We start from the raw sequence: 27776 nt of genomic DNA on the forward strand, positions 1-27776 counted from the left end.
TGACATAGGTCTCGAAAGAATAAATAGAGACAAGGAAGAAATATGAATGACAGACAATGAAAGAATTAATAAAACAGATATTACCTTTGGTGCTCGGAAGATTATATGCAATAGCTACCTTCTTATGTTGAAATTCCTTTAATTTCACAATGTTATCTGTGAGTAGGTATCTTTTAGCTAAAAGTTAGAAAAAGAAAATAAAGTCATTTTGATTGTTTTTTCCCCCTAGTAAATAAGAGCTTGGTCGCCTCTAAATGATCCATCCAGATAGGTACAAATATTATATATCCCTGATGGAGAAGCAAATATCTCCAGTCAAGTACTGAATGCAAGTCTTGGCAGGTCTTACATTTGAAAGGAGGTAGGGATTGATGGAGTGTGAAGACTGGTTGACAAGATGAGATACGAAGAACAAATGGGCCTTTGCTATCTAGTCAGGGGTTAGCAATGCACAGACACCACATACACACACTCACACTCACACACACACACACTTTTGCTTGGTTGATTTTGGGAGAAGCATGAAATATTGGGAAAAGCTACATTATGACTTCCAGTTTTGAAACTTCTCCACTGAAGATAGCCTTTCAGATCTGGACTCAGTAACCCTAAACCCAAAATCACTGACCACAGCTTAGCAAGTCTGGAATGTATCCTTCTGTGTCGTTGGCTGTGCATGAGATAAAAACAGACGAACTGTGCACTGAGATCTGATATGCTAAAGTAGTAACAAAAATAGTTGTTTATGAAAAGGTAGTCCTGTGAAGCCGTCAGACCTGGGTCTTCAGTTCAAACCGGCTCCCTGTGACCGTGTGCAAGTGACAACCTTGTCTACTTCCTATTCTGTAAATGAAGAAGGGTACCTCTGTCACTGGATGCTGACTGAAGGAAATATGTGTGTTTGTGTGTTATGTGTGCATATATATGTATATATCACACTAAAACGTTAAATAACTTTACTGTCAATAGCAGTCACGCGTTTAATATTTTCAGAAAGGTTGTAAGGAATAATTTGGAGGATGAGGAAGCCTGCCTCGAGTCTTTCAGAATATAAGGAGCACGGTTTGGGTTCCCATCTCTGAAACTCCGTACCAAAACCTTGCTGAAGGAAACCCGTGAGGAATGTTCTCAAAGAGCAACTTGAACCTTTGCGAGTCCAGACCCTAGCTGCACTTTGCTTTCCAGGCACCGAGCGGAGGGGTTCACAGCCCCAGACAAACCGAGCTGCTCACACATGCAGCTAAAGGGAAAGGGAGCACGAGCCTTCTCCAAAGAGAGAGGCCACTGTGGTCTCACGCTCCCTTCTCTTCCACCCTCCCTCCTTCCAGGCCTGCGGCCACCGGTACCTCCGAGAGTGCAGCGGCAGCAGGCGGAGCCTGAGCCAATCACCCCGGGATGCAGCGAAGGACGCGGCTTCCGCAGACTTTCCAAGGGCCGAAATACCGTAGCCATATTGTTCCGGGCCGGGCCGCACCATCTGCGGGACGCGGGCAGGGGGCACCGCCCAAGGTGGTCCGCCCACTTCCGGCGGAGGCGGGCTCTGTGCTTGGCCCCCGGGCCGACATTCCACTCGGTACGCTCCAAGATGGCGGCCCCCATGGTGCGGTGTGGGGTGCTCCTGGCTCGGAGAATTTCCGCGTCTCGCCTTTGCGTGGCAGGTTAGTGGCTGCTGCCTTGGAGCTTCAGCTCTATTAGGCCTCTCAGCACGCTGTTTATTGAATGAAGGGAGTGATGGGCTTCCAGGAAGAGCATAAATGCTTCTGGGATCCGGTTGCTAGAGAAGCCGTTAGGGTATTGGTAGCACAGAAAGGAAAAATAACTCCTCTCCTTTAAGGCTAGTACCCGCCAATCCAAACTTTTGAAAAGTAGAGGAAGGCTGTGGCATGAGGTTTTGCATATATCTTGCAAGTGTAATGTGTTAAACTAGTAGGCTTTTTGGTGATCATGAAAAACCCAAGTATGTACACTCCGTGGGCTAGAACAGTTTTCTTCCCCTGAGATTTCTTTGGAGGGTCAACAGGCAAAAGGTTTTTCCTCATTCCCCCTACCCGAACCCTTGGTCTCATCTCCTGAAAGAATTTTTCAATACTAGCATCACTGTACCTGGTGACCTTGGTCACAACTTCTGCCTGACATTTCTTTTTTGTTACAGCTTTCCACAAGTAGGTAAACAAGCAGAACGCTTTGATGTCGTGAGTTGAATTGCACATCACTCAAAGCCTTTTTAGTGGACCTAATGGTGAAAGTACATTTTAAAGTATTTGCAAAAGCCAAGTTTGTATTGGGTACAACCTCATAATCCTTGAAGATGTGCCAGGTTACAGGAGTCAAATGAGCTAACCACACTTGGATATTTCCAGTGCTGCTTATTTTCAATCACTCCCTTAACACCAGTTACAAAAAGAAAAGCATACTTGCCCGCACTACTAAGTGTACAGCCATTTAAAAACTTCATAGTTGGCCTCAGGAGTTTTCTAAAAATAAAATGTTTGAGCTACCTGGCAAGAACGCTACATATCACACATTTGACAAAATGATATGAATAATATTTGGCACTAAAATAAAGAATGCTCTGTAGAGCTACTTAGCATATTTAGTTGTGATTGCTAGTAAATTTTTTGAAGTCTAATAAGACCCACTCTAATAGATAAAGGAGAGTAAGTTGCTTGCTTATAATGACTGGGGCAACCGTTCTAACAAAGAAATGGAAATTATATAGAGCAATGTGAGAGAACCTTTACTTTGGCAGTTTGGTTTCAGTTTAAACTGGTAAACTTATGGTAAGCTATTCCAACATGGTGGTTGCTAGTACTTGTAGCTATTTAAATTTAAGTTGAAGATAAGTAAGATTAAAAACTAAGTTTCTTAGTGGCAGTTGATGTTTTATGTGGTCAGTGGCTCTATGTAGCTGGTGGCTTTTGTCCTGGACAACTTAGAATGTATTATTTTCATTTCTACAGCAAGTTTCTTTGGATGCTGCATTAGACCATAGGTGGAGGCTGTAGAAAGGCAATATAAGTACATGGAATAGATTTGGGTATGTGTATAAATACCCTGATTCAAGTACTCAACTTGTACAAAGTCATGACAGATAGTCAGCATATGCAACACTTTGAGGCTTCTAAATAGTCTACTTAAAATAGGATGAAAGAGTACAGCTAAAATGATCAAAAAGATGGAAGGAAAGTGAACTGAGATAGAGCAACAGCCAAAAGACAGGTGTATGGAAAGGACCGGGAAGGAAGCTTACTGGGTGCCATAATTAGTAGACAGTGAGAGCTTAGTGAGCCTTACCTACCATGCTGCTAGCTGCCATTCCCCCATATGTGTATGATGAAAAAGATTCAGAGATGTTATAGGAAATTTGCCCAAGCTTCGTAGCATTTATTATTGGCAATGCAAGGGCTAAAAGTTAAGTTGTGCTGCTAAAGCTTGTCTATTTCCACAATCACATTATTTCTTTATTTTAAAAACAAAACAAGCAAACAAAATGCTTGGAGACATTTGATTAAAGGCCCGGATAGAGCCAGATGCGGTGGTCCATGCCTTTAATTCTAACTCTAGAGGCAGAGGTAGGCAGACCTGAGTTCAAGGCCACCCTGGTCTCTAAGGGAGTTACAGAACAGCAGCCAGAGCTATAAAACAAAACAAAAAATGTATAAGACTATAGGAACAAATATATTTTCCACCAAATGTGAAGTTCTGGTCCTTCAAAGTAGTACAGAATTCCATGGAGAAACGTTTCTTTTTACCTAGGACGCTTATTTTAGAGAATATTGTTGCTCCAAGGTAATTGATCTAAGGGTAATCAGCTTGGGAAAAATTTAAACACTCCAGTCTTAGAGGTGGGGCCCGCTACGTAGGTCTGCTTGGCTAGAAACTGAATGGAGCAGGTTGGCCTTGAACTCACATACACTCACTCCAGCCTGGCTAAGCAAATATTTTGAATGGCATGTGCAGAGAAGGATTGGGGAGGCTGAGAACTGAGTGGTAGTCATTACAGTATCTCATTTCTATAAAAGCTGGTAGTTGCAAACACAAGAGAAGTCATGTTCAGTAAAGATCTGTGAAACATGCCTTTTATACTGATTGTCTTTCCCTCAGGTAAAAGATGCCTGCTTTCTGCAGCGTACGTGGACAGCTGCCAGTGGGAAGCAAGGGAGAAGGAACAATACCATCTGGGTAGGTGCTGCCATATGCTGTCGTTTGCAGTCACCCCCGCATACCTTGCATCATACGCTCACATGACGCCTGCATGTCATGTGATACCTCTATGATGACCCGGCTCACAGAAGTACATTTGAGTCTTAAAAAGAGTTACGTCCATACACCTTTGCTGCCCTCTGTGTTCCACTGTCCTTGTTGTCTACCTCGATGATGTACTACTGAGGCTATGTAAACAGTCCCTTTTTGCTTTTTGTTCACTGCACTGGAGTTTCAATGCAGCTTGCCTCTGTTTTACAGTACCACTGCCAGGTGACAGATTTGGAAGCAAATATGCAATCTCCTGGAAGCCACGGAGAGAGAGTGAGGAAAGACAGTGAGCGTCTTCCTAGCAGTAAGCTCAGAGAGCCCTGTTTCCCTTGTCTCTTGTTTCATAGTTCACAGATAGCAGGCAGCTGTCCTTGTATAGATTACCAGGGCCTAAAAGAAAGCACTGACCCCACAGGAGCTTTTTCCGAATGTGCAAGCACTGTCCTGATAATTCGGAATGAGTAGATGGGCGATGGGCTGTGAGACTCTAGCTCTGTGCTCATGAACCCCTGCGCTGACCCAACACATCCACCACCCACCTCCATGTGCTCACTCTTCACAGTGCTTGTGTTAGATAAGAACAAAGTCCTCCTCTGTGATGGATTCTTCTAGAAGAGCAGGATGTAGCTGATAGTTGTGGCTACCTTTAGAATGCTTCAGAACGATCATGGACTCCTTTGAGAATATGAGTTGCAGAGCTGGCCAGCAGCTCTGGAATGCGTGTGTGTCCAGCAGCTCTGGAATGTGTATGTGTACACAGCTCTGGAATGCATGTGTGTCCAGCAGCTCTGGAATGTGTATGTGTACACAGCTCTGGAATACGTGTGTGTCCAGCAAGCTCTGGAATGCGTGTGTGTCCAGCAGCTCTGGAATGCGTGTATGTCCAGCAGCTCTGGAATGCATGTATGTCCAGCAGCTCTGGAATGCGTGTGTGTCCAGCAGCTCTGGAATGCGTGTGTGTCCAACAGCTCTGGAATGTGTATGTGTACACAGCTCTGGAATGTGTATGTGTCCAGCAAGCTCTGGAATGTGTGTGTGTCCAGCAGCTCTGGAATGTGTATGTGTCCAACAGCTCTGGAATGTGTATGTGTACACAGCTCTGGAATGCGTGTGTGTCCAGCAAGCTCTGGAATGTGTGTGTGTCCAGCAGCTCTGGAATGTGTATGTGTACACAGCTCTGGAATACGTGTGTGTCCAGCAAGCTCTGGAATGCGTGTGTATCCAGCAGCTCTGGAATGTGTATGTGTCCAGCAGCTCTGGAATGCGTGTGTGTCCAGCAGCTCTGGAATGCGTGTGTGTCCAACAGCTCTGGAATGTGTATGTGTACACAGCTCTGGAATGTGTATGTGTACACAGCTCTGGAATGCGTGTGTGTCCAACAGCTCTGGAATGTGTATGTGTACACAGCTCTGGAATGCGTGTGTGTCCAGCAGCTCTGGAATGTGTATGTGTACACAGCTCTGGAATGCGTGTGTGTCTAGCAGCTCTGGAATGCGTGTGTGTCCAGTAGCTTTGGAATGCATATGTGTACACAGCTCTGGAATGGGTGCGTGGCGAGGGCCAGCCAAAGCAGAGCTGGGCAGGTTCTGAAGGTGAGTGGTCAAGCTCTCCACGGGGAACCTAAGTCTGATTCTCATTTTTAAGGGTTGGCACAGCCTTTAAATCCAACACTTTATAGTATCTGGACATTAAATTCAAAGTTAATATACTTTTCTAAACATAATACTTTAAAATGTATATAGTTACCATGCTATAAAAAAAGAAACAAAAGTGAAGTACTGTGGTGTATGGTTGTATTTTGAAATGTAATGAAGTCTTTAGGCGTCTGAGGATTTGGAATTCACTACGTGCTTTCACTTTCCATGGCTAGCCACCGACCCACAGGACAATGGGCATGCGTGCAGTTGTACTGTACTGGCGAAATCAGACATAGCAAGTATACCTGAGTGACATTTTAATTTTAAAAATCAAAAAGTTTTTGGTAAAGGTCTGAGTAACTCAAAGGTCTGTTTTCAGTCAGTTTTTATTGAAGAATGCATCAATGAAAAAAATCCAGCTTATTTTTAAGTATGCAAGAAGTACTTTGTATTTGTGTGTTAAAATGAAATTAGTTCCATTAATTAGAAACAGGTTTTAAAGTAGTAAAAATGTCTCTTACCAAACTTGGAGCTGAGCTGACCATCTACAAACCCAAGCAAGCTTCCCACCTTGATCCCTCAGGAATGGGATGAGAGGCCTGCACTCAACCATTCTGGACTTTTGTTCTGGGTGCTGGGACCACACACTCAGGTTTTCACGTCTGAGCTGCAGGTGTTCTTGCTAACCCATACCCTAGCCCCTGGAAGTCATTTTCAGCCTTTGCCCATATTCATTTCTACCCTTTGCCCATATTCACTTTTTGTTTTTATTTTGATGTATTTATTTTTGTTTTCTCATTCTGGGGTATGTGTGTGTGTGTGTGTGTGTGTGTGTGTGTGTGTGTGTGTGTGTGTGTGTAATCTATGTCCCTATCAGGTGTGCACATGTTGTTTTTTAACTGTCTTAAATTTGTCAGTATGCATGCATGTCATCTACCACAGCACATTTATTGCGTTCATTCGTTAATGCTTTTTTTAATATTTTTTTTGTCACTTGACTTCAAAATGTCCCTTATCAAAGTTTTTTCCTCTTCTAATATAGGATGCATTCCAGGTTCATGTTGCATTTAAATCAAGTCTTCTTTTTTGAAATTATTCCTTATCCTTTTTTATTTCTTATGACTTTCTTATCTTTCTTTATGGTTCGAACCCAGTTTTGCCTCCCCATTCAGACTACTCTGATGACGTGACCCTGTTGGGGTATCTGATGTGGACACAGCTGGTGTCTCTGTGCCTCCACTACGAATGTCAGTTCTGATCTAGTCACATGCGTCTGAGTTCTCAGCTGCAGCATTGGCGGGTTTTCTTGACTAGTAGGGAGATCCAGTTGCTTCTCAAGTTTTCCCGTAGTTTTTTTTCCCGTCCATGCTTTTGGCCTGAGTCAGTCTATACTGTAAAGGTTGCAGAGTGATGATTCGCCACCTCCCACCACCTCTGCATATTTGCTAGTTGGCACCAGCGTTCCCCTTAGGCAGCAGACCTCGATTCCTTTTGTGTTTCTTTGTCTTTTATCTGACTGTGATCATACATATGTTGACATTTGTTGATTGGTGGGATTTTTCTCCCCGTAGTTCATTGCTGTCATTATTTGGAGTCCAGTGTCCTGTGCTACCTGGCTAATATAAATGCTTCCCAGTTATTTTCCATGTTCTCTTTCTCACCATTTGCTTACTTTCTCACTTAACAGTATGTTCTAGGGTTAGTCCCTCCCCTTCCCTAGCCTGGACTCAGCCCTTCCTTGGGAACGCTCATTCCTTTTCGTGGGCAGTGAGTGGTACTTGAAACAGGAGCTAGGTGGTAGATGCCATTGAGTCTTATCCAGTACTTCTGAACCCCACTCATCTGCATGGGGCTTTCTTTCCCTGGCCTTGCTATGCTCTCCAGTCTGGGGTTAGAGCTCCGTTCCCAACAGAGGCAGGGTTTTGTGGGGAGTCACACCACTGCATGGGATACAACTTCTCTGTCTTCTATCTAGAAAGTGCCAGCTATCCAGTCAACGTGAGAGTCACAAATGATCTACACATACGTTACAATGCCCTCTGAATTCAGTTACTCTCCTCTTAGAGCCACATGCTAGGATAGTTATATAGTAAAGATGGTTCTCACGCACCATACGTGAATTGCCCACAGTGCTATGAAAATATGAAGGAACAATGCATTCTGGGAAAGTTTATTGCTAAACATTTTCCTAGGTGTGGAGGAAAGATGAGAAAATGGAGCCAGCCACTGTTTGTGTCTTGTGTTAGGTATAGTTAGGTCATTTGTATATATGGACACAAATCTAGAGGTCTTCATCCTGGCTACATGAATAAACAAGTTGCTTGCCAAAGAATACGATGATAATCTGTGACACATTAATATCCCAGGGAGCCAATTGTCTCTTCTCTGTTAAGTGCTTGAGTGAATTACCATTTACTGAACACGTCCAGTCATTGCTGCCCCTCTGCCTCTAGTCAGAACTGTTTTCCTACTCTGTATCTAGTCTTATGCCTTCCCTCAGTAGTATGATGTGGATTCTGCATCTGGGTTTGTGTCCCAATGCTACCACTTCCGGCAGTTGCTGTTCTATAGCTATAAATCAGGGATGGGTGATGTCTGCCCTAGTTCCTAAACATTCATCCTAGAAATAAGTGGAATGGACGAGTCCCTGGGCCCCTTGTGTATGTGCCTTTGTTTATTTGATGTGAAGTAAAGTTTGGAATTCAGACTGCCTGGAAGAAAAAGGAACCTTTAGCGACTGTACTTTCCCATTGTGTTACAGGAAGTAACTGCTACCGCCTCTGGTTCATAGGTGCACATTTTTGTGTATGGCACGACTGCTTGCGTTGGCAAGGGTGGAGCTCTGATTATGAACGGGGAAACTGCTGACTGCTCCAGGTGCTCCTGTGACTGCATTTCCGCGGGTCGGGCAGTAGATGGCAGTGTGGTCCTTGCAAGAAAGGCCCTTCCATCTGCGCTGGGGCGCGGGCCTATCGGGAAGTGTGCGCTCATGTGGAGCGTCGTGATTGGACATCGCGCTGGGAGGGCCGTGAGGTGCTCGGGGCGGGTTCGCTGATTGGACAAGGGAGGAGGGCCGATATGAGGCATTCGCTCCTGTGGCCCCCATTGGCGCCGCTGCGGGTGTGTTGTTCTTGGCTCCGCCCGCCTTCCTTGGCGAGGGCTGCTTTAGGAGTGCTTATGGTCCTTGAATGTTGAAATGCCGCGCCTCTATTTTCTTGAAAGCTACTTGTTGCGTTGCCTTGTGCATTCAAAAAGATGCACAGATCATATGCACTGAATTACCACAAAGTGAGCACACCTGGATAGGAGCTAGAGCATTCTTCACATTTTGGAGACCGGGTTGTGCCTAGCTTTCTTCAGAGACACCCAAAATTCTTATTTGCAACACCAGAGGCTGCTTTATAAAATCCCTTTTGTACTTTACACGAGAAAGTGTAAAACAGGAAAGTAGAGAGAATGCTGTAAAGAAGCCCCAGCACCCGCCATCTGCTTTCAGCAGTTATCAGCTTAGGTCTGCTCCTCTTCCTAATCCTTTGGACTGTTTTGAACTAGTCCCAATGTGTGTGTGCCGTGTGTGTGTGTGTGTGTGTGTGTGTGTGTGTGTGTGTGTGTGTGTGTTGTATATTTCAAAAAGGCAATATATTTTTAAAGCTGTTGTTATATATAAAGTAGTCACCTAAATATATGAAATAACCAGCTTCTGCTATTTTTGTATTTTGAGACCAGGTCTCACCTTGTAACCCTTGCTAGTCAGGTGGGCCTTGAATTCATAGATCTACCTTCCTCTGCCTCCCAAGTGCTGGGTGTGTGCACCACCACACCTGACTGGTTTCTGGGTTTTTTTTTTTTTTTTTTTTTTTGGAGGGGGGGTGGGGTTCGAAACAGGGTTTCTCTGTATAGCTCTGGCTGTCCTGGAACTTACTCTGTAGAGCAGGCTGGCCTTGAACTCAGAAATACGCCTGCCTCTGCCTCCCTAGTGCTGGGATTAAAGGCATGTGCCACCACTGCCCAGCGGTTTCTGGTATTTTTATAAACATATTTTTAATGCTCTAATTGAACAAGAACTGAACTGAAGCACACAAGCAGCAGTACTTTGCCTTGACTCTTTAATTTTTTTTTTTTTTGTAGAAATATGGGGTAAACCAGATTCAACAGTTATCAGTTCAATTTCATATATAGCTCCATCAGCTGCTTTTTAAGTATATCTGTCACCCAGTCATTTTATATGTATTTTGATATGTACCTCCAAAAGATGGCGATTTTTAAAGAGAACTATAATGCCATCCTTAAACATTGCATGTTCACATTTTGTCATGTCTTAGACATGTCACACTCCACGTGTCACGCTCGAGCAGACTCACCTTTTGGGGAGCATCTCACACTCTTGACTTGCAGACTTCATCTTTCTGCTAGTGTTGGATGTGTCTGGTTTTCCATCCGTCCCAGTTGTAAAAAATAATTTGACTAGGTTCAGGGCTTGTTTTGTTTGTTATTGTTTTGTTTTTTCCATGGTTGATGGCCTAGCTGGACTTATTTTTGGTCATTTTGTTTGTGGTTAGTCTTATCCCTTGTTTTTGCTGCTGTTAATGCTGTTGCTTTTGCTTTTATTTTTGTTGTCATGGTTTGGAAGAGTCAATATTGTTAGGAGGTCCACATACCCCAACTCTAAAGTCAATATACAGCCCAAAATCTCATAGTTTTTCCTACAGATCTAGGAAGGCTCAGGACGTCATTCGTCTCATGGGCGGACTGTTGTCTTTGTCCACAGTTACTGCGTATTTAGTCCTTGACAGAAGAGCCCATTAGTGGTTCCTGGGTACTTGATCTTGCTGTTTGTTACTTTATGGCTTAGAGAGATGATAGCTTATGGCATGGAGCTGAGTGGAGGGGAAGACTACAGGAACAAACTCAAGGTCACAGAAAACAGCAGCTGCTGTTGATATAGGAGTAGAGAGCTCAAGGCCTAGATTCCCTCCCTCCATCCCTGAAAATTTATAGTGCAGCCATCTCTACCTAAGTGGTCTGTCTCTCCAGGCCCTGGGGTGGTAGAACACTAGAGAGTCCATCCCAAGGCAAACTGGTATTTCCTGTCTTAATTCAGAGTGTACTTTATTCTGGCCTACCTGAGCAATCATTTCCCACTACGTAGTAGAGGTGGTGATTCAGGACTGCAGTCTGGAGGACTCTCTTTAGATACAGTGAGATCCTTTCTGGAGCAGCATGTCCCTATGGTGGGGTGGGTGCACACTTCCTGCCCGAGACAGCTTTGAGTTTATCTAAATCCTCTGCCTGGTGAGTGAGTTTATTGAGTCCCAGCTCCATCCTGTGGTAGGCCCCAGGGCATCCATCTTATTCGGCAGGGAAAGTGTGTTTCTGGAAGTGTGGTGAAGCAGTGGATCGTGGTGGAAGCCTGTGATGGAGGAAAGATGCTCACTGACACGCAGGAGAGACTCTCCCACTCCCCTTCTGCTTCAGCTACATTTTCCCCATCCCACTAGTCTGAAAGTTATATCCTCTATTTCCATTTTTTTTTTTAAGATTATCGTCCTACATCCTCTAAGGTAATTATTTAACTTAAATTCTAATGCTCACCACTTTATCCTTTAGAATAGTACACACAGACATACACATGTATACACACACACACATGCACACACACACACACACACAGGCACACGCACAGGCACACAAAGGAAAAGTGATATACTGTGCTGTTGTCCAATACTAAGTAAGGCTTCATCCTTCAAAACACCAGATTTAAACTGCTGTCTTGGCCCCTTTATTTACTCCCAGTTCTACATCTCAAGTCATCTCTGAACATCAGCTACTGAACTCCACCTCTGAATAGTTCCTCAGCAGTGCTGTAATAAATACAGTTTGTGTTACTTGTTTCAAATGGCTCTGCTCTGTCCTCTTTCTAAGTGTAAACTCCTGCCTGCAGTGTTCTCTTCTGTCACTCGCTCATCTAATTTTGTATCTTTTTTCCAGTGCTACTAACTCAAAACAAACCGAGCACAACCCCTCCTGCTGGGATATTAAGGCCCTTGGTTTGTTTAGGTGGTTTTCGTTTTTTGTCTTCCTTTGTAAATAGCTCCTCGGTTTCCTCCTAGCTGTTTTTAAGGTGATCCCATTCTCCAGTTTCACAGTGACGCAGACTCTGATTTTGTTTGTTGGACATAAGTTTAGAAGACTGTCTTTTATTATTAATTCTGAAAAACTCTCAGGAGACAGCTGGTTTGGTAAAGTGCTTGCTTCGAAAGCGCAAGGACCTGAGTTGATCCTCAGCACCTAATGAGGCCCTATGGGGGAGTGGGCGGGGACAGGGCGGGGCTGGAGAGAGGATGATCCCCAGTAACCAGTGAGGTAGCCGGATGGGGGCTGGGTGGGGGACAGACGAGTCTGCTTAGGAGCACTGGCTGCTGCTCTTGCAGGTGGGTTTGCTTCCCAGCACTCACCTGGAGGTTCCCAGCCACCTGTAACTCCCACAGGACCTGACACTATCTTCAGTGTACATATGGATATATGAACATGCAGGGAAAACACTACACAGAAAATAAAATAAATCTTTTTTTTTTCTTTTTTGGTTTTTCAAGACAGGGTTTCTCTGTATAGCTCTGGCTGGCCTGGAACTCACTCTGTAGACCAGGCTGGCCTAAAACTCAGAAATCCGCCTGCCCCTGCCTCCCAAGTGCTGGGATTAAAGGTGTGCGCCACCACCGCCCTGCAAATCTTTTTTTTTTTAAAAGCCAGGTGATGGTGCATACCTGAAATGCCAGCCAACACTGGGGAGGTAGAAACACACAGATCTCTGGGTCTCACCGAGAGCCAGTTCACTGTAATTGGCAAGCCCAAGGTAGACCAGATGCACGGTACCTGAGGAACTGAATGAAACCAGGGCTGAACTATAGCCCTGTCATTCATAGGGAGTGTGTGTGTGTGTGTGTGTGTGTGTGTGTGTGTGTGTGTGTGCGCGCATACGAGTGCTGTTTTTCCATTACCTGTCAGCTCACCTCATTCTCTTGGTCTACTTTTTGGGAAATTAAGTTTCTTTCAGAAATCATTCTGTTCTCTGTGTCTCTTAGTGTCATCCTTCTCACATTTCTTTGTTGCATTCTGGGTAATTTCTCTTCTTCCTGATTTTCAGTTCACTAAGTTCTCACTTATGTCTAACCTTCTTTTTAACTTACTGCTTGCTGCTTGCTTGCTTGCTTGCTTGCTTGCTTGCTTGCTTGCTTGCTTGCTTTTTGAGGCAGGCTCATGATGTGCAACATAGGCTGGCATCAAACTTGTGTTCTTGCTTCAGACTCCTGGGTGCTAGGAATATAGACATGCAGCGCTATGCCTGTTTTTATTTTCTGTTCTATCCTGTCTTCCCTTTCTTTTGAACTTTGTTGCAATATTTACATAAAAACAAGCCACACCCAGAGCATACAGTTTAATAAATTTTGACAAATGTGGAGCTATATATGACCGTGTACATCATAGTCCCTCCGGTCACTTCCAAGGGCAGTTGTCTCTAGTCCTTTAATATATCCTTGCTCCTTTCTGCTCCACACCCAGGCCCCCAGGAAATGACTGACGTGCTTCTTGTCATTTAGATTAGTTTGCTGCCCCTAGGTTTTGTATAAAAGAACACCTCTTTGAATAAAATCCTTAGCCTGGCATACTTGGGATTACCAAAAAGGTGTATGTTGGCTTCTGAGGCACCCAAGCTCACTTGAATCTGATCCTTGGAGAACAGCCGTCCTTGTTTCAGTTTCTCCTTTCGGTATGTGCAACTCCAGCCAGACTGCACGAGAGAGCCTCCTAACCAACCAAAGGTCTTGGCATCTTGCTGATCCCCTGGGGTGACCAACACTACAGTTACTCCCTCAAGTCCTCCAAGTATGAGTTCTCATGTGGCCCCTGGCAATTATATTTAACGTTTTCAAAGCTCAGTTTTATTTTTATGGTAAAAAGAGTTGTTAAAGCAATATAGTTCATCATATTCCAGAAATAGGATTTCTTAGTATCATCTGTGGGCTTAGATATCACATCCAAATCCTGCCTCCTCTGCATAGTAGTTCTTACACAGCTCATGTTCTTCTTGACTGACTGCTGGGTCTGTTGTTAATAGAGTTGGATGTCCTGGTTTACTACAGATCTATAGAATATGACCCTTACTCTGGGTGGCTAGCCTGGATATTCACAGCCTTAAACTCCTGGGAGTTCACTCCGTCATTATAAAAAGACCTTAGATCCTCAGTGCTGTTGCTGTCTTCAAACAAGAACGCTTTAATACTATCCTGTGTTTCATCTTCTAAACATATTTCCACATGTGTAGTTGAAAGTTCTGCTAAATAAAGAGTTCGTATTTCAGATCCATTTTCCCACAGTCTTTGTTATCCACAGCCATCAGCTTCAGTGAGTGTTCCTGGGGAGCTGAGAACCCAGCAAAATGGCATCTTTGGCACAGCTCATTGAACAGAACTTGGGCATCTGTTGGCCCCTCAGTAAAGCATGAAGTGTGACTTTGGCTGTGGAGGCCACCATCCAGGAACCTGTGGTGCTGGCCCTCCATATTGCTGCAGCTGCCCTGCTTTCCCGGCCCTCCCGCCCTTCCCTGGTTTCTGCCTCATTCATCACAGCAGTTCTGGGATGCAAGGTGATTGGCTGAGTAGTGTACTTGCAGCAAATCTTTCCTGCGCACAGTATGTAAATGTTAGTCATCAGAAGGGGGTTGTGCAGCTGCTGCCTTTTTTAGAAGCCCTGGCCAATTCCACTTCACTGAAGATGCCTTGGTGTGAAGTCTTCAGATGGACTCTGGTTACCATGCTTGAAGGAATCAGCGAGCTGTCCCAGTCCTGTGATGGGTGAGATGCTCTGCATACTCATGAAAAGGACAAGGACATTTCAGTTAGGCCGGTAGCTCCTGATCCTGGCCTTTTAAAATACAGCATAAATTTTGAATAAAGGGGGGGGTGATTCTTCATATTGAACATTAACATAAGAGTAGTCCTAATTATAGACTTAGTAGCACAAGTGTCTAATTATGAGCAAGTGCTCTTGACAGTATTATTGATCCCTGATAGAAAGATCTGTTTGTGGGTTTTACGAATGCTGTAATCACCTGTTTCAATATTTTAAAATAGTCATTCAAAAAGGCTATTTATATCAAGTCACATATTAGGAACTTTACCAAGTTGTTTTTCCACAGTTGCTACAAGTCTTAGGGACCATTTTCCTGAGGCAAGAAGAGAAAATAGTTAAATACACAGTAAGAAGTTACCAGTGAACAGGTGTCAGTTGAGCGTGTCTGAATGTCTCAAGATTTGCTACTCGCTTCACCTGGAGAAAGCCTGAGAAGTGTACCCATTTATTCCTTATCCTTTCTTCCCTTGATTCCTGCCTTTAGATATTGCCTGAGTGCTTTTCATAGAACTGTCCTATGAACTGAGTGCAGGCTGGTGAATTCAGTTCTCCCTGGCACTTTTACTGTAAGGGTACCAGGGACCGTCTTAGATGGGTATTTGTAGTTAGTAGAAAGTAGTTTGGTTCAGAAAGAGAATAGCAGGATCTGAACTATCTTTACAAGCCTCTCTCAACCTGCTTGCTTGATAGAACATCAGTTGTAAAGGCAAGGCAATGACCTGTGTGTTTGCAAGCATGATGCTGGCAGCATGTACACACCTGTGAATGTGTGTGGTGTGAGGTGATAACACATGTGTTTGTGTGCATGATGGTGGCTGCAGCATGCTGGTGGCTGCATGTGCACACCTGTGCATGTGTGGATGTGAGGCAATGACATGTATTTGCATGCATGACTCTGGCTGCATGTACACACATGTGAATGTGTGTGGTGTGAGGTGATGACACATGAGTTTGTGTGCATGATGGTGGCTGCAGCATGCTGGTGGCTGCATGTGCACACCTGTGCATGTGTGGATGTAGGCCAGAGGATAGCCTCAAGTCTTTTTCACTTTGTGTTTTGAGGCAAGGTTGCTCACTGGTCTGGTGCCCAGCACAGTAGCTGCCTGGCTGGTCAGATAGCTCCAGTGGTCTGTTCAGTAGTGGGATCATAAGCTCATGCCACCATGGCTGACTTTAAATTCGTGCTGATGATCAAACTCCATGCTTACTTGGCAAACATTTTACCAACTGAGCTATTCCCATAGACCCTTTAATAGCCATTAAAGCATGGTCAGGAAGTAAAGAGATTAGAAGCCTAGCAGTGGAGTTGATGAAATAAATATGTATATATTCACATCTGGAGCCCATAGGTGTGGCTGACCAGTTACTTAGTATGTAAAACAGTGGGATCGAGGATAACTCCTGTTTTCCGGCCAGCCAGCCGTCTCTTTACTGAGATGGGGAAAGCACATTAGAGTGGGCAGTTGAAGAATTTAGAGGACATGCAATTGAAAGGCCTGCCTGTTGAACACACAAATGGAGATATCCCCAAACAACTGGAAAGGCTGGTCTGGAATTAAAGGCCAGAATTGGGGTAGATGTCTACACACCGAGCCAACTGTGAGATTAAAGCTGTGGGAGAGACTGTCATCTTGCAGCGCCTGAACCCAGGTGTGAAGCCATAGCATACTCTACTACTGAGAGTTGAACATTCCAACATAGAGAGACAGAAAGAAAAGACAGTCTTAATGGAGCCTGAGAAATGGTGGGGTGGGGATAAGCAGATAAATATTTCCTTAAGGATATCTCTAGATAGAGAGAGATCAAATGAGGACAGAGTTAGCACTGGCCTATTAGACTTGATACAAGGATAATGCTCTCTTGATTATCTTTCTATCGAAATGAGGTAGAACCATGAGCTGAGAGTGCAGGGAGCTAGAAAGTACTATAAACTTGAGAAACTTCGATAAGATGTGACAAACCATTTGGAGTGAGTGTTGCCTAGGATCAAGGTGGTTTTAGGGTCTGAGATGAGTGTGATGTCACCCATTCCTGGTGTCCTAAGGATGGTCTGTTGAGAGGAGCCAACACCTGGGCAGTGAAGACTACTAATCAGGAAGTTGAGGCAGGGGATTTTCTGCTTTGTTTAGCAAATATATGAAAGTCTCTTGGTAAATGACCATTATAAAACCTGTGGAGTGGCTACCATATGACTGGTGTACACTGCTAGGGAATAAGAAGTAGTGATGGCTCCCTGGCTTGCCTCACCTCGCCTGGTTCCTTTTCCAACAGACTGACAAACCTCATGCTTTATGTTTCCTTGAAGAGGCGCCTTATCGATCCATCTTTAAGAGCTAAATTTGTACTTTTTAAATTATTATTTTATATTCTCTAGTTCAACAAATTATTTAAAACTGTGATTAAATAGCTGTCCTCAATTTCTGAAAAAGAGCAAGAATGAGCATCTGTTTAGATACTACTTTGTAAAGTTCTCAGCCATCTGGCAGGAGTCAAATCTGTTGGATTTTTCTGGAGAAGTGTGCATATGTAACAGGGTTCTTTCTCCTTTGTCTTCACAGCCGATCTTGCATCCTTAATGGACAAAGCATACGAAAGAAAGTTGCCTGTTAGTTCTTTATCAGTATCACGGGTAAGACCATTTTAAACCTACTTTCAAAGGAGAAAGCAAGCAGGACTGTATAGACAGGGCTGTGCTGTAGAAATAGGAGTCACATGGGAAATAACTTTACGCAGAGTAGTATGTTTTTATAATTACCAGTAGATATTTTGTGATGTAGTGGCTAAAATGTAAGGAAATAAATATACCAGACTCAAGTTAGCAATCACTGATTTATTGCTTTTCCTCAGGTTATATTATTCTGTGTTTTAAAGTTAACATGTCCTTCAGTGTAATAGCAGTGAACATATTTTCAGTAGCTGGTAAACATCTGTGGAAGAATGGATTCTAATTAATGGTGAACTGACTGCTGCTGAGTAGTGGGTAGAAGAACTGTCAGGCCAGCAACCAGGAGTAGTGGTTGGTAGGAACCACCACAGGGTACCTCCATGACAGCCACTCTTCTAGTTTCTCGCCATACATCATGTGTGTTCATTTCCACAGCAGCCGTGAGATGTGTGTGGTATTTGTAAGGCACAAATGATGAAATAACTTTGCAGATGCACACAGCATGTAGGCAGAGAGGCTGGAACATCAAAGTCCACCTGACATCACCATCAAGACAAGACCAGGTCATGGTACTGGGCAGCAGAATCCTCTAGTTTGCCCATTTCCAGCTTGAGAGTGGTTGTATCTCACCTCAGAGGTAATGAGAACTTGGAAACACCTTTTGTATAAGTGAATAGGATCCTTCAGTCAGGAGCTACTAAATCTAGGTGAGGGGAAGGAAAGAATCTTTCCTTCCGACCCTGATCCTTTCTCTGTGCCCTTTGTCCTCTTAGTAGAGAAACAGTTCAGCTGTCACTCCTTAGACTTGGGGACTAATGTCCCCCCTATAGTGGAGAAGATTGTTTTCAGGGTGATTCCCCCCTCTTTGGGCTAAAATACCTGATTTTCATTTAGACAACACTTGGAACTTTAAAGAGCTTTTGTGTGCCAGTTCCAACCTGAACTTCATACTCCTCAGGATGGAAGCCTGTAGCTGTTGATCCAGATGGAGCAGCTCAGTCCCAGAGGGCCCATGCCATCTGTTTGTGCCAGAGCATGCTATCAGGAGAGCTGCATCTCAGGCTCAGGGCTGGTGTTTGCACCTCATGTTATCTGTCCTTTAATGGATTTCTAAGTCAAACCCAAAGGGCCTGATTATTTTTAGAAAGTCTCTCTTTCCCTTCTCTCTCTTCATGAGGATTTAGTTACACTCACAGCACGCCCAGTCTCTTATTCTGTCTTCTTACTTGAGATCTCCCACCTGCGAGCAGAATCCACCCTTGGGGAGTATTTCCTGCTCACTCAGATCGTAGGTAAAGAGCAGACTCAGAGAGTTTCCACAGGTTGTTTTTCCAGTGCTGGCAATTGAACCTGGAGCCTCCTGAGTATTGGTCGAATACCCCCTCTGATGAGCTGCATCCCCAGCACCAATGCTCAGTAGATTTTATAGCTTGGAGGAGCCTTAATCCTAAAACAGCTGCTTCATATTCACAGTAAAATCAGAGTGAAAACAGCTACAAACAGAATCCCTACACTTAGATTTTAATGTTCTGAAGACTATTGCTCCAGAGTTAAGAATCCCCACCATTTGGGGTGTGGAGAGGTGGCTCGGTGGTGAAGAACACTGGCTGCCCTTGCCAGGGGGCCTGAGTTCAGTTCCCAGTATCAACATGGTGGCTCACACCTGTCCATGACTCCAATCCAGGGCTTCTGACACCCCCATACGTGCAATCAAAACACTAATGAACAAAAAATAAAAATGAATTATATTTATTTTAAAAATGAATCTCCGCCATTTCCTCTGTGTATTCCATGTATTTGGAGCCTAGGATGGAGAGGAAAGACAAAGATAAAGGTGATGATGTCTCTAAACAGTTCCGTGAAAAGCTCTTGTCTGCATGAGCAAGGCTTGGGTTTGGCTTTTAATGGGGCTTTCTTGCTGTTTGTTTAGTTTTGGAGCAGATATAGAAATACACAGAAGAGAAGCTGTGGTGTATCTTTTGTTTTTACCAGTGTAAAGGGTTTTCAGAATGGAGCCCTACCTACCACAGGAGCATCATCCCAATAAAAAGAGTACATACCTTTTAAAATCAGTGCATGATCTAGACCAAACATGTGGCATAATTTGTATTCAACCAAGGATTTTTTTCTCCTTTAGTTTGTGGACAACATTTCATCTCGAGAAGATATAGATTCTGCAGAGTACTATCTCTACAAGTAAGCTTTCCGTTCACTTCTGGATTCACACTCACTCTCAACACTTGGGGTTTTGGTTTTTCTTCTTCATTTATGATACTGAGAAGTTTGTATATATGCATACATATAAGTACGCGCATGTGTGTGTGTGTGTGTGTGTGTGATGAACCCAGTTGCATGCAGTCCAGAACATAAACAGAAGATTCATGCCTTTGCTGTCTTCTGTTTCTATTTAGACCATGCGTAAGACTCTTTAAGTCCAAGCCACTGTGATTTGCTCTAGTCATAGCAAATGTTCTTAAGATACTGTTTTAAAAATTCTCTTTTTCATGATCAGAATTAGCTTTTATTCTCAAGTTTTTTGGAATACTTTAATGACTTTGTGGATACTTTTGTGTTTTAAGAGTCTGGGTAAGCCATGCAAGGATAGTGATAATGATGTTCTCTCATTGTCTAAATGACTCCTGCTTCCTAGCCTGAGAGGATATACAAAACATTCTAAGGCCTCAGGAAAGGTTTATAAAAATGAAAAGTTACAAGCTTTACTCTTGGAGTTTCTCTTGAGTAACTGAAATCGGGGGTTAAGCTGCAAAACCAGAGACCTGATCCTCTGAGAAATTCCCACTAGTTAGGCCTTCTGTGATTATTGTGGCTGACATCCTTACAGAGTAACTTTTGACCTCAGAGTGACCTTAAAAACACAGGCCTACCATTAAGGAATGTCAAGCAACTTCTTAATCTTAGAGAGCCTACAGCTTCTGGCTGTTCTGCCTGCAGCATTCCTTGCTCCCTAAGCAATTCCATTTCCAACCTTTTGGGGGTGAAACGACCCTTTCATGGGGGTTACCTAAGACCATTTTAAACACAGATATTTACATTACAATTCATAACAGCAGAATTAAAGTTATGAGGTAGCAATGAAAATAATCCTATAGTTGGGGGTCACCACAACATGAGGAACTGTATTAGAAAGGTAACCACTGACTCAGAGTAACACTTATTGCTACTATGGTGTAGGCTTCCCGCCTTCGCTGTCACATCCCGTAGCCACCACCAGATTTTAACTGACCAGGAGAAAGCTGAAAGACTTTGTGCTGTGGATCTGGGCATGGGTAGCAATTCCAAGCTCCAGCAGTTCCTAGGACTTGTGGCACATAGCACCTTCTCATCTCATCCCAGGAGCACATGAGAAGTCTCTAGACATCACAGACAGGAAAGCTTGGGCAAGCCAGTATCGTGGGGTATCAGGGATCTTTATAGGAAGACTGCTTTTGAGGCAGCTGAAGGGACATATGTGTGGGGGCTGTGCACTACTCTCTGGGAGCTGGCCACACTGGGATCCACTCTTTGTGATAGAAAAGGAAACATGAAGGAGAAAAGATGGTTTAGTTACCACAGTAAACTGCACGTGTTTAAGGCAGTCAGTCCGTTGACAAAAATCTGAAAACTGTGATTCTCTCCATCTGAAGGGAAAATTCAAAAAGTAAAGATAAAGGTGACTCAGTCAGTAGGAAGGTTACAACTGAGACCGAGAGTCAGTCAGCAAGCATGTGGAAAACAGGGCTTGCTCAGGTATGGTGGTTATAATGGAAGCTTCAGCAAGGCATTTAAAGGAAAAACTACCCAGTGGGAGGGACTTGAGACGACTTTATGTGGTGGGTGTGGTTTGGCTTTGGGCTGGGAAACAAGCCTGGAAGTGCCTGTGGGAGTGGTCTTCAGGCCTTTCCTGAAGCCCTGGGGCATGGCTGGGGGACTATGAGGACCAGAGAGAGGGAGGGGTCCAACTGTCCCACCACAGGCCCTTTGCTTCTGCCAGAGAAGCCATGCATCCATCTGCTTTCTATGTTGGAGTCTCAGAGAACATTTTATAGAGATGCAAGTTGGGAAAGCATAAAAGTCACACTTTAGCATCTCAGTAATGCTTAGCATTTTCTTCTGTTATAACTATAGATGGCAGATGCCTGCACTGTTTGCAGCGTTTGTCGTTCACACCAATCATTGATTCTTTCTGTTTGTAGCAGCTTCCTTACAACTGCATTCACTGCCCGGTAGTTAGACAGCCCCTGCTCTGGGTCTGCCGCACTGAGGACGCAGCCCATGCTGCCTCATCCAGAACTTTTTAGTATCTTGATACTTGTCTTTCGGTGTAATTGGTTTCAGTTGTGAAAAACCCGTTTGGAGACGGGGTCCATAGGCTCACCCCCAGAGAGCTCAGGATGTAGACTACAAAAGCTCCAGGGCCTCCCATGAGGAGACCAGGCTCTTTTGCCTGGTCTTTCTGCTTCCTCCCACAGCCCTCCTTTGAAACATTCTGCCTTTGATTTCTTTAATGCAACACTTTCTTTCCTTATTCTAGCTTGCCCTGTAAAGGCAGACAAGTATGTGGCTGACAGATATTCTGTCTTCCAAATGAAAGGTTAGGTACAGTGAGTCTCCTGGAGCTGAGGTATGGAAGAAGATTCTTCAGGCCCCAAGCTACTGTCTGGAGAATAGGGCTGGGGTGGCGCGGGTGGGGACATATCTGCTTTATTTTGGCATCATCAGTACCAGTGAGGCAGCAGCGGGTGAACACTGTGACGTGGGCACAGTCAGCCAACAGCAGCTGACACAGAGGCTGGTCAGCGGTCAGTGACAATCTAAGTCTAAGACAGAGATTGCCTAAGCAGTGAGCAAGCTGCGAGAGGGCAAGGGGCTGCCTGTCCTGAGCAGGCAGCCACAAGCTCCCAGGCCGAAGCTGTCCTGGGGTCGCCCAGAGCAAGAGTATTGTGAAGGAGCAGGCTGGGGTATGACTGCTCCTAAGGGAACTGTGGGGAAGGAGTCAAGAGAAAGTGTGATACAGAGTACGGTGTGATAGGGAAACTGGGATTACAGATACAAGGATGTGCCTGAGTGTCGGGAGTCTGTGGACTGGCCCTGTTCATTCTGAGAACTGTAGTGTTCTTTATCTCCTTTGGAACACTGCCTACCTGGGTGACCGTCCATAAAGTTTCATACAGTGAGCACGCTTTTTCCATTTTGAAAACCACCTTTCCTGGCCTGTTAGTCAGGTCTGAGCTGGACACATACCCCCTCCATGGTTACTGTCCACACTTAGACAAGTGAACGTGGAGGCCTAATGTGTCTCCATTTTTAGGAGACAAAACTACATGCCATAGGAAAAAAATATGGCATCAGTAAAAGCCACCGTCTTTATAGTGACAGTGAGCTGTAGCTGCTCCCGTGTGAGCATTTGATGGCTACGCTAAGAGCATGCAGCTCTAGCTCTGCCCTCCCTTTTGGTGACCTCTTTAGTGAAAATATTTGCAAATTGTACTTTTAAAAGCTTATTTAGGCTTCTGCATCATTTGGGGGACTGTGGTGGTGAAATTAAACTTGTTCCCGTTACTCTCAAGCATCAGTAATCAGAAGTGGTTATTTAATCTGCAGCATAACGGTCCTTCCTGACGGGTGACAGGAATCTCCAGCTATACAACATATTCTCTACTGAAAATTTTACAGTTCTAAAGTGGCCTGTGATTTAAAGGGAAAACAAAAAAAACAAAAAAAACCAGCATGGCGAATGTTGAGTCTGTTGTCACTCCGTAGAAAGGCTGCAGAGCTCCAGGAGAGGATCTTTTTCTCAGAATCGGACCCCTGTGTTGTCATGGAGAGCAACATGCCACCCAGTAATGAGAGGAAGGCTGCTGTATCATGGCCTCAAGGTCCTTCATCAGTTGTTTAGCTGACCTGGCAGATACCAGGAGTCCCTGGGTGGAGACGGATGACAGGTCAGGAGCAGCTGGGAAGGGACAGATGGCAGCCTGCATGTCTCTGGGTGTGTTAGGTTGGCAGCCTGCCCGCCGAAGGACCAAAATAGCTTCATTTTTCAGTGAGCATAAGTGCTATGATGGCCCCTTGGAAGGTGGTGTTGTAGGGATGTGTTTGTGCCTGCAGGGAGAGGGGAAAGTCAGGGCTCCTTAGGAGTGAGCTGCAGCAGGTTTGCGCAGGAATAGCTTTTTGAGGTCTTAGAGCTTGTGTTCTACGGCTATCTTAAATTTTCTGTTAACGTATTGCTTGGTGTCTATGAAACTCCAACTTGTTGTTGTTGTTGTTATTATTATTATTATTATTATTATTATTATTATTATTATTATTTTAGGTCTGTAGGTCAAAGGGCAGCAGACAGTTCCTAGAGTGTTTTTAGGAACAGTTAGTTCCCTTCACCACTTTCAGGAGCAGCAGCTTGAACACTGCTGCTGCTGTGGTGTCTTTACTTGCTAATCCTCACCGCAAGCTGGGGAAGATACTCAACTATAATCAGTCTCTGTATTAAACAATAGCAAATGGGTAAACTTGGTTCATTCCTCACCTGAGATTCACAAGGGTTTGGTGATAAGAACAAGAGCATTGGCCTCTACAATAGAGTCTACACTTCTTCCCTCAGACCTTTTAGCCTGGAGTCAGTAACAAAAATAAAGCTCATATACTCTCCTAGCTATGGCTTACCATTCCCAGAGTAGCCTGAGGTAATTGCCGCTATTTTTATTACAATGGGAGATGACTCAGCACACGTAGGGGCTTCTCTGTTCTAGCCACCATAGCCGTCCAGCTACTAAGAATAGCTGAGTGTCCATCTTTGTATAGTGTCCTTTGGTAAATATGTAGTAGAGTGACTAGGACATATAGAAGATACACGTTTAAGTTTTTTAAAAAAGATTTATTTTATGACACTGTAGCTGTCTCCTGACACACCAGAAGAGGCCATCAGATCCTATTACAGATGGTTGTGAGCCACTTTGTGGTTGCTGGGATTTGAAGTCAGGATCTCCAGAAGAGCAGTCAGTGCTCTTAACTGCTAAACCATCTCTCCAGCCCTGATACATGTTTAACTTTTAAAGAATTTGATAGTTGTTTTACAAAGTACTCAGCCCATTTTATAGTCCTAGCAGAGCCTCACTTCCCTGCACTTCAGCTGACAGATTAAGCTGAACTGATGTGTATTGATTTTGGTTTAAAATTAATTGCAAAAATTAAATTTGCAATTGTCTAATGATTCCTCCTGTTCCAATTTTCTGCCCTGTCTTGGTGGTTGTTTTCTTTTTACTGAATTTGAAAACTCTTTTTCTGAGTCCTGTGTTTTCATTCACTTACTCTATTTTTTCAAAGTAAGGTTTTACCTTTAATGGAAATCCAGTTCTTCCTGGATTTGTTGTTCTTGGTTTTGATGTCTTCTAAGACATCTCTGCCAACCAAATACCAGAGATAATTTTCTCTGATATTGTACTTGAGAATTTTGTAATTTTAGGTTCTAGAGTTAGTTATATCTATAAGTAATTGAGGGTTTTTTGTTTGCTTGCTTACTTTGTTTTTTAAGGTCTTGTTTGTTTTTGCACAGGACAGACGATAAGCCTCAAAGGCTTGTTTTTTGTTTTTTTCATTAAAACACCTAATTTTATTCAAGCCATTTACTGTAAGCCAACACTCTTTTCACATTGCCCTGAACCTCTTGGGAATAATTTTCATATGAATTTTTGTTCTATTGGTCTCCATTTTGCTTTATTTGGTGTACAAATATATTGTCTTGGTGGCTATAGTTTTTAATGTCTTTTCACTAGATAATACAGATATTCTAACCTGACTCTGATTTATCAAAGTTCTTTGGTCTAATTAGGTCCTTTTCACCCTGTATTTAGCTACATGTATGCACACATTAACATCTCCATGTTGTTTAAGATGTATTTTATGTATGAGAGCTTTGCCTGCATGTATGTATGTGCATCATGTGCATGCCTGGTACCCATGAGGCAACAAAAGGGCATCAGATGCCCTTTTGTTAGTGTCAAAGGGAACTGTTCCTACAAAACAGTCTGGAGTTATTGATGGGTGTGAGCTGTCCTGTGGATGCTGTGATCCAAACCGTTATCCTTTGCAAGAGTGGCCAGTGCTCTTAACTGCCCACCCTTCCCTCTAGCCCACACTCGCATTCTTTCTTTTTGTTTGTTTGGTTGTTTGTTGAGAGGGCCTTAATGTATAGCTTTGACTGGCCTGGAGTGCTATGTAGCCCAGGCTGGCATTAAACTTACAGAGAACTGCCTGCCTGTGCTTCCCTAGTGCTGTAATTAAAAGGGTGTGCCACCATACCTGGAATGCACTCTTAATGTGGAGGAACTAGGAGCAAACAAATCAACAATATGTATTGAATGTCTAGTATATATTTAGATAAAAGGAAAGGGTGTGAATATAGGGAACATTGAGAGAAAGATTAATTTTGTCAATTAGCTGTTCTTTTTCTATTGAAACTACTGCTCTGACAAAGTTTAAAATGAAAATATGTGAGGACAAATACCAACTTCTGTGTCCTAAGATGAATCCGCTCAGTTTATAAGGGAAGTTCTAAAGCCAATAGGAGATAGAAGAACAGTTTTTTAATTCACTAAAACTGGTGCATTTAAAGGAAGGATATGGTATAATCACTACAAATCAAAAAGATTGCAGATTCTTGGGTTTTTTTGAGACAGGGTTTCTCTGTGTAGCCCTGGCTGTCCTTGAACTCACTCTATAAACCAGGCTGGCCTTGAACTTAGAAATCCACCTGCCTCTGCCTCCCAAGTGCTGGGACTAAAGGTGTGCGCCACCACTGCCCAGCAAGATTGCAGATTCTTTCAGATGAGTATGTATGTGGAGCTGTTCAAAGTCCAGACAAATCCCACATATAATAATAAGTTCACTGTGTTTATATAGTAAGGCTTATATTTTAAAATATGTTTGGGGTAAAAGAAAAAAGGAATTAATGCTGTTGTCTACAAATATGCATTAAAAAGGTAGAACCTGAGTGGTAAAGTTGAGGTTGAACTCTGTGAGGCCTGCCATCACAGAGGCACCTGTGAGGATGCCTGAGGGACAAGGCTGCTAGATAGAGGGAGAAAGGATTGCAGAAATGTTAAGAAGAACAAGGGCTTGGTGTATATTTATATTTTCTATGGAGTGAGTTACAGAATTATTAGGTGACAAATTAAAGTTTGTGTGGTATGTGTGCATGTTCTATGATATGTGTGTAGATATGTACTATGAGTATGTACATATGATGTCTTTGAGTGGTAAGTACTGTCATACAAAAGCTGACAACAGTGCTCTCTTTCAGAAAATACTCCTGGGTAATTTTTCATTGACTTTTTTTGGACCTTTTAAATTTTATGTTGTAAGTGTGTATTTCTTAGTCAAGAAGTTTTTAAATGACCCACAAGGTAATTATCATCAATAGACCCTTGAGAAATATGTACTATAATAAAGGTATTCCATGAAGATTAGTAACAATTTTCTTACTTAAATGGTTAAAGGTAGGAGGGAAATTAATTTTCCCTGCTTGCAGTGATAAAGATCTGACCTGTGGTAATCAGCGGTAGAAATGGAGAGAGAAATGGATTATACACAAGAGGGAAAAATAAATCAACAGAGTTAATGAAAAGTTGGAAAGCAAAGAGGGTTGGAAATGAAGCCCTGGCTAATGGGAAACGGACTGGGACATACATCCCTGGAGTGCTACCTTGGAAGTCAGTTAGGAGGCAGGGAGAGGCTGGACATTCACCTCTTTATGGACACATCCGTGTTTCTAAGCTGCTATTCTCTGCCTACTGACCATACTTAGATGGTTAGAGGAGAGCTGGCCGCAGAGCTTTGGAGGAAGCACAGTTGCCAAAGCATGCCATTAGCTCTTCCTGGCATTCTGGCAGCAGCTGGAGACTCGGAGTCTAGGTGGCCTCTGAGGCTTGTCAACTTTAGAATTGGAATTGAAGTTGAAGTGTCATCTGTAAAGTCTATGGCAAGTGACTCAAACTGGGGTTAAGGAAGCAGGCCAGCGCATCTATCCGCCTGTGCCTGGCCTCTTCAGAGGTCTCAGTGGCAGTCAGAACAGAGACAGAATGAGTCCTTAAATGATGACAGAGTGACAGTCAGACCTAAAGAAAGCCCAGCTTATAAAGACCAGCAGCCATAGAGCAGCTGTGGTGTTGTGGAGGGCAAGTGCGTACAAGCCTTTATCAGAATGGCAAGCTGAGTGTAGATCCCAGCTACCAGGAGCAACACCTTGAACATTAAGATCAAAGCCTCAGACCTTGTGAGCATGAGGGTCTGGTCTGCTTAGCTTCTCAGAAACACTG

The 27776-nt window shown here is 43.6% G+C and overlaps 2 protein-coding genes across 2 annotated transcripts in view; one reads left to right on the forward strand and one right to left on the reverse strand.

The window, feature by feature from the left end:
* Ptcd2 (pentatricopeptide repeat domain 2) overlaps positions 1 to 1614 on the reverse strand; it is a 22857-nt gene extending 21243 nt beyond the window's left edge. The window contains exons 1-2 of the mRNA XM_031360728.1: positions 1347 to 1614; positions 85 to 177 (exon numbers count right to left, since the gene is read on the reverse strand). Coding sequence (XP_031216588.1) covers positions 85 to 177; positions 1347 to 1599 — 346 coding nt within the window. The 5' untranslated portion in view covers positions 1600 to 1614. The remainder of the gene's footprint in view (positions 1 to 84; positions 178 to 1346) is intronic.
* Mrps27 (mitochondrial ribosomal protein S27) overlaps positions 1440 to 27776 on the forward strand; it is a 71370-nt gene continuing 45033 nt past the window's right edge. Inside the window, exons 1-4 of the mRNA XM_031360729.1 lie at positions 1440 to 1658; positions 4105 to 4182; positions 17360 to 17430; positions 19604 to 19662. Of these exons, the coding sequence (XP_031216589.1) occupies positions 1586 to 1658; positions 4105 to 4182; positions 17360 to 17430; positions 19604 to 19662 (281 nt within the window). The 5' untranslated portion in view covers positions 1440 to 1585. The remainder of the gene's footprint in view (positions 1659 to 4104; positions 4183 to 17359; positions 17431 to 19603; positions 19663 to 27776) is intronic.

This window comes from Mastomys coucha, unplaced genomic scaffold (genome assembly GCF_008632895.1).
Source record: "Mastomys coucha isolate ucsf_1 unplaced genomic scaffold, UCSF_Mcou_1 pScaffold8, whole genome shotgun sequence".
NCBI classification, from domain to species: domain Eukaryota; kingdom Metazoa; phylum Chordata; class Mammalia; order Rodentia; family Muridae; genus Mastomys; species Mastomys coucha.